Raw genomic sequence first — 7,500 nt, forward strand, 5'->3', positions numbered from 1 at the left:
TGTGTGTGTGTGTGTGTGTGTGTGTGTGTTTTCTTTATTTCATCAAGAAAAATAATGACATACCTTACATAGTGAAGAAACGTGTGTTTGAAGCTGCACTCATGTCAACAATTCTATATTGATGTGAGTCACGGATTGGAACAGATATAAAACCAATGACTAAGTTGTATAATTGGTGTCTCAAACAGCTGCTAGGTGTAAGGAAATTTACGTGCAACGACATGTGTTACACGGAATCAGGGTATCCTCCTTTAAAGGACTTTATTGAATTTAAACAACACACCTTCTATTGTACAAAGAGGCAGGAAAGATCTACCTATAATGATGATCCTTTGTGTTTTGTATTGAATTTAGTAAAAGATATGAATACGGTAACAGGAAAATTAGTGCGAGAATTTATAAACAACGACGTAAGTGCCGCCATGGAAAGTGTGACATTAAGTATCGCAAACAGTGACTCGTCCAGGTGTGTTACTTTTTTTTTTATGAAGGAAGAGAACCAGCCAAGGGCAAAAAAAAAAAAAAAAAAAAAATAAATAAAATAAAATAAAAAAAGGCCCACTTGAGTGCTGGCTCTCTACAAACAGAAGAGCGTCAGCCGAAATTAGGGAGCAAATGCCTCGATACCTCCCTCTTAAAAGAAGACAATTCGTAGGAAATCGGAAATACAGATGCAGGGAGGAAGTTCCAGAGTTTACCAGTGAAAGGTTTAAATGATTGAGAATACTGGTTAACTCTTGCATTAGGGAGTTGGACAGATTAGAGATGAGAGGAAGAAGAAAGCCTTGTGCAGCAAGGCCGCAGGAGGAGGGGAGGCATGCAGTTAGCAAGATCAATAGCATGAAAATAGCGATAAAAGATAGAAAGAGATGCAACATTTCGGCGGTGAGAAAGAGTTTGTCTGAGTTAGTCAGAGGAGGAGAGTTGATGAGACGAAAATCTTTTGATTCCACCCTATCTAGGAAAACTGTGCGACTGAAACCCCCCAAACATGCGAAGAGTACTCCATAAAGGGGCGGATAAGGTTCCTATATAGAGTAAGCAGTTGGAGGGCGAGAAAAATTGGCGGAGACGCCTTAGAACGCCTAAGTTCATAGAAGCTATTTTAGCAAAAGATGAGATGTGAAGTTTCCAGTTAAGATTTTGAGTAAAGGACAGACCGAGGATATTCATTGTGGAAGAGGAGACAGTTGAGTGTCATTGAAGAAGAGGGATAGTTGTCTGGAAGGTTGTGTCGAGTTGATAGATGGAGGAATTGAGTTTTGAGGCATTGAAAACTACTAGATTTTCTCTGCCCCAATCGGAAATCTTAGAAAGATCGGAAGTCAGGCGTTCTGTGGCGTCCCTGCGTGATCTGTTGACTTCCTGAAGGGTTGGTCGTCTCTGAAAGGACGTGGAAAGATGTAGGTGGTATCATCAGCGTAGGAGTGGATAGGGCAAGAAGTTTGGTTAAGAAGGTCATTAATGAATAATGGAGAGTGGATGACAGGACAGAACCCTGAGGAACACCACTATTAATAGATTTAGGAGAAGAACAGTGGCCGTCTACCACAGCAGCAATAGAACGGTCGGAAAGGAAACTTGAGATAAAGTTGCAGAGAGAAGGATAGAAGCCGTAGGAGGGCAGTTTTGAAGTCAAAGCTTTACGCCAGACTCTATCAAAAGCTTTTGATATGTCTAACACTACAGCAAAAGTTTCACCGAATTCTCTAAAAGAGGATGACCAAGACTCAGTTAGGAAAGCAAGATGATCACCAGTAGAGCGACCTTGGCGGAAGCTATATATATATATATATATATATATATATATATATATATATATATATATATATATATATATATATATATATATATATATATATATATATATATATATATATATATATATATATATATATATATATATATATATATATATATATATATATATATATATATATATATATATATATATATATATATATATATATATATATATATATATATATATATATATATATATATATATATATATATATATATATATATATATATATATATATATATATATATATATATATATATATATATATATATATATATATATATATATATATATATATATATATATATATATATATATATATATATATATATATATATATATATATATATATATATATATATATATATATATATATATATATATATATATATATATATATATATATATATATATATATATATATATATATATATATATATATATATATATATATATATATATATATATATATATATATATATATATACTTTTGTAAAGTGTATGTAAAATTGCTTGTTGTGGGCAATAAACTATACAAATACTACTGTGTGTGAGTGAGTGTGTGTGTGTGTGTGTGTGTGTGTGTGTGTGTGTGTGTGTGTGTGTGTGTGTGTGTGTGTGTGTGTGAGACCAATTCACTGTTTGATCTGCTGCAGTCTCTGACGAGACAGCCAGACGTTACCCTACGGAACGAGCTCAGAGCTCATTATTTCCGATCTTCGGATAGGCCTGAGACCAGGCACACACCACACACCGGGACAACAAGGTCACAACTCCTCGATTTACATCCCGTACCTACTCACTGCTAGGTGAACAGGGGTTACACGTGAAAGGAGAAACACCCAAATATCTCCACCCGGCCGGGGAATCAAACCCCGGTCCTCTGGCTTGTGAAGCCAGTGTGTAATAATAATAATAATAATAATAATAATAATAATAATAATAATAATAATAATAATAATAAACGGTTTATTAGTTAGGCAATGTAAAAAATTACACTGAAAATGTGTGTGTGTGTGTGTGTGTGTGTGTGTGTGTGTGTGTGTGTGTGTGTGTGTGTGTGTGTGTGTGTGTATTTACCTAGTTGTAGTTTTACAGGGCCTGGGCTTTATGCTCGTGTGGCCCCGTCTCCATATCTACACTTATCCAATCTTACTTTAAAAGAATGCACACTCGTTGCAGACACTACTTCTTCATTTAAACTGTTCCACGTCTCAATACATCTTTGCGGGAAACTATATTTTTTAACATCTCTCAGACATCTTCCTTTTCTCAGCTTTTTACTATGCGATCTTGTGCTTCGGATGTCATATTCTTCTCTCAGGATCAGTTTCTCATTATCCACTTGGTCCATTCCGTTGATCAATTTATAAACTTGTATCAGGTCTCCTCTCTCCTTCTTTGTTCCAGGGTTGGTAGATCCATAGCCTTTAGTCTCTCCTCATATGTCATCCCTTCAAATTCTGGAACCATTCTTGTAGCCATTTTTTGTAGTCTCTCCAATTTCCTTATGTGTTTCTTTTTATGAGGGGTCCACACTACTCCTGCATATTCCAATCTGGGTCTTATTATAGTACTTATCAATTTCTTCATCATTTCTTTGTCCATGTAGTGAAATGCTACTCCAATATTCCTTAGCAAATTATATGTTTCTCTAAAAATTCTATCAATATGGCTTACTGGTTGATTGTTTTCTTCCATCGTCACTCCTAAGTCCTTTTCCTTTTTACTTTCTCCAGTTCTACTCCATCTCCCATCTTATAGATTCCCACAGGTCGTCTTTCACTCTTTCCCATTTCCATGACATGGCTTTTGTTCACATTGAATTCCATTTCCCACTTTTTACTCCATTCCCAGATCTTATTTAGGTCTTCTTGCAGTATTTCACAATCCTCTTTTGCTTTATAACTCTGCACAGTTTCGTATCATCTGCAAACAAATTTATGTAGCTGTTCACTCCTTCTGGCATGTCGTTAATATAAATGAGGAAAAGTATTGGTGCCAATACTGACCCCTGTGGCACTCCGCTTTCTACTGCTCTCCACTTGGACTTCATATCTTTAACTACCGTCCTTATTTCTCTCCCCCTCAAATAATTTTCTATCCATCTCAATGTGCTTCCTTTTAAGCCACCCTTCTCCTCTAACTTCCATAGTAATCTTGCATGTGGCACTTTGTCAAACGCCTTTTTTAAATCCAAATAAATACAGTCAACCCATCCTCTCTCTCTTGTACTCTATCAACTATTCTAGAATAGAAACTCAATAAATTAGTTACACACGACCGTCTTTTCTAAAACCAAATTGGCTATTTGATATTAATTTGTTGTCTTCAAGGAACTCGATCCATTGTTTCTTTATTATTCTTTCACACATCTTGCATATTACACTAGTTAGTGATACCGGTCTGTAATTTAAAGGTTCTTCCTTCCTTCCTCTTATATATGGGAACCACCTCAGCTCTTTTCCATTCTACTGGTACTGTTCCATTTTCTATTGAGCATTTTATGATGTTGTATATAGGACTTGCTAGTTCTTCCCTACATTCTTTCAGTATTCTGCCTGAGACTTCATCTGGTCCCATTGCCTTCTCTTCATCCAGTTCCTTCATTAACTCTTTTATTTCAAGCTTGGTTACTTTAATCTCTTTCATATAGATTGTCTCTATTACCCTGTGGCCTCTCAAATTTGGATTCCTTAGTAAAGACCTCCTGGAATTTATTATTTAATAGTTCTGCCATACTTTTGGGTCTTCCACCATCCCGTTCTCTCCTTTTAACCTTTCTATTGTTTCTTTTTGCCTAATTTTTCCATTTATGAATCTATAGAACAATTTTGGTTGCTCCTTACATTTTTCGACAATGTCCTTTTCAAAGTTCTTTTCCTCTTCCTTCCTCACCTTAACATATTCATTTCTTGCTGCCTTGAAGTTTTCCTTATTTGCTGGATTTCTATTTCTCCTCCACCTTTTCCATGCTCCATCTCTTTTCTCCTTTGCCCTAGCACACCTTGCATTAAACCAATCTTTCTTTCCTTCTTCTTTAGGTCTATATTTTGGGACATATTCCTGACTCCTGTTTTGTATATTTCCAAAAATAAGTTATATTCTCTTGCATTGTCTCTGAGTTTTCCATCTCCTCCCAGTTTACGTTTTAAAATAGTTCTTGAGATTCTCAATATCAGCCTTTCTGTAATTTAATCGGTCTGCTTTGTATGAATCGTCTCTATCTTCCTTTCCCTCTTCTATATCCTTTTCTAATATTACATGGTCACTCTTTCCCAATGGGCACTTATATCTTATATCATCATTCATTTGTATACCCCTTGTAAAAACTAGGCCCAATCTTGCCGGCTCGTCGTTTCCTCTGAATCTTGTGCATTCCTTTACTCTCTGGTCCATCATATTGTCTGTAATGTGTGTGTGTATGTGTATGTGTGTGTGTGTGTGTGTGTGTGTGTGTGTGTGTGTGTGTGTGTGTGTGTGTGTGTGTGTGTGTGTGTGTGTGTGTGTGTGTGTGTGTGTGTGTGTGTGTGTGTGTGTGTGTGTGTGTGTGTGTGTGTGTGTGTGTGTGTGTGTGTGTGTGTGTGTGTGTGTGTGTGTGTGTGTGTGTGTGTGTGTGTGTGTGTGTGTGTGTGTGTGTGTGTGTGTGTGCTCTCATCTGTCTGTGTAAAGGATTGCTTTCTCTCTCTCTCTCTCTCTCTCTCTCTCTCTCTCTCTCTCTCTCTCTCTCTCTCTCTCTCTCTCTACTCACGTGATGACTTACTCTTTTAGTGGTCTTTTTAGTCAAGAGTGTCTGTCTGTCTGTCTGTCTGTCTGTCTGTCTGTCTGTCTGTCTCTCTCTCTCTCTCTCTCTCTCTCTCTCTCTCTCTTGCTCGTTTTTCTTAATTAATCTCCACCCTCTCGTCTTTCTTTTCTTCTGTACCCCATTCTTGTTCTTTCTCTCTTTCTCTCTTTCCTTTTGTTATCTTCCTCTACTCGCATCTTCATACTACTTTACTTGCCTGCACCATCCAACATTTGCCTTTCCATCATATCCCTTGATTAGACAGTGTAATTTATCACATGCTGCCTCGTCAGAAGACCTCAAAATATACTTACATTATTAATTTCTTGCGTTCCTACGTATCCCTGGTCCAGCTCTCCGGTCAATCTTAATAGATACCCTAGTTATTTTTTTTCAAGTTATCCTTGTTGTATAAATCAGTCCAGTCTTTTGGTATCTGATCTTCCTACGTATTCATTTATATTCTATGGTATATATTTTTTTATTTGTAGACTAACTTGTGAATGAAAGGGGTTTTCATAGTCAGTCGGGTCTGTTATATATAGAGTTGTCGGCTTCTTGTTGCTTCCGTATGTTCTATGCCTTTCCATACTATTCTTCCTTGTGCTCCAATACTCACCCAACATGGAGACGAGGGACATAAGGTGGTGGCGATTGTCGACACGGAACACGGCAAAGGTCTTTCCGTTCACGTTGGGGTACCAGAGCCCACGAGCCTTGATGATAGTCCTGATGTGGTTACTCTGCCGGGACACAGGGAGAGACTAGATTAGGTGGCGGGATGAGACAAGGTTGAGAGTGAGGTGATAAAGAAAATGGATGACAAGGAGGATAAGGGGATAAATACCTGGAGGGAAGAAGGAAGTGAAGGAAAGTGGAAAGTTGTACTTAGGATAACAAAAGGTGAGAAGAAAACATGATTATAAATGACGTGCGCTTCAGTTCGATTCTCATTTCATGAGAGGATTTGGTGCCTCAGACTCTCTCACTAGGCGTTTCAGACTCACTCATATTCTCTCTCTCTCTCTCTCTCTCTCTCTCTCTCTCTCTCTCTCCAGATGTTTTAGAATGGTATTTATCAACTTATTCACTTTCTATCAAACTACCTATCTATGTAACATCTTATTTATCTATCTATCAATCTAACTATCAATCTATCAACCTGTCACTTTCATACACCCTCACCTGTCTCTTCAGCTCACTCTCCAGCCTGCGTGTCGAGCCCCACTCAGCCACCTGCTGCAGACCGTCCGATGCTTCCTTGCCGTACTCCCACACCATGTAGTCCTTAGAGTGGGACGCGCCGATGATGTCAGAGAAATGCGTCAGCCACTCGTTGTTCGGGAAGTCCTTGGGATGGGTGTGCCGCGACCACAGCCCTTCGAAAGTGACCTGGTTGGGTAGAAGGGAAGGAGTGCGTTAAGTGGGGGGAATGTGGACACCTCGGTTGGGTATAAACAATAGACTGGTAGAGTAAAAACAAGACAAATATAAACAATGAATATAAAAAAAAACAAAAATGCTAATACTGTTGTATTTTGTGGCGCGTCGTGTGTATGGAAGGGAATTATTGTTATCATTCTTGTTGTTATTGTGTGTGTGTTTGTGTGTTTTGTGTGAACACGTCTCCACCCATCTTTAATTGGTTTCGGTATTAATGAGTGGGATGGTAGTTACTCCTACCTTGCCGTAGTCTGCTGTGACGTGCAACACCTAAGTTACGAAAATCTAGAGTTGTGAGTGTGTGTGTTTGTGTCTTGTTATGTTTTACCAAAAAAAAAAAATCATTGCTCCGCCGCTGGCACGGTAATGGCAGCAGTGTTGCCACTCACAATGGCGAGGCTGACACATAGTCTGAACCAGCAGGTCTCATGCTTCTCTCCTGTCTGTGTTGTGATATGATGTTCTAGGT

The 7,500-nt window shown here is 38.0% G+C and overlaps 1 protein-coding gene across 2 annotated transcripts in view; it reads right to left on the reverse strand.

The window, feature by feature from the left end:
• LOC123519812 (spondin-1-like) overlaps positions 1-7,500 on the reverse strand; it is a 147,911-nt gene that overhangs the window by 26,512 nt on the left and 113,899 nt on the right. For both annotated transcript variants that reach the window (XM_045281330.1, XM_045281329.1), the window contains exons 6-7: positions 6,774-6,980; positions 6,208-6,331 (exon numbers count right to left, since the gene is read on the reverse strand). In XM_045281330.1, the coding sequence (XP_045137265.1) occupies positions 6,208-6,331; positions 6,774-6,980 (331 nt within the window). The remainder of the gene's footprint in view (positions 1-6,207; positions 6,332-6,773; positions 6,981-7,500) is intronic.

Source organism: Portunus trituberculatus, chromosome 46 (assembly GCF_017591435.1).
Source record: "Portunus trituberculatus isolate SZX2019 chromosome 46, ASM1759143v1, whole genome shotgun sequence".
NCBI classification, from domain to species: domain Eukaryota; kingdom Metazoa; phylum Arthropoda; class Malacostraca; order Decapoda; family Portunidae; genus Portunus; species Portunus trituberculatus.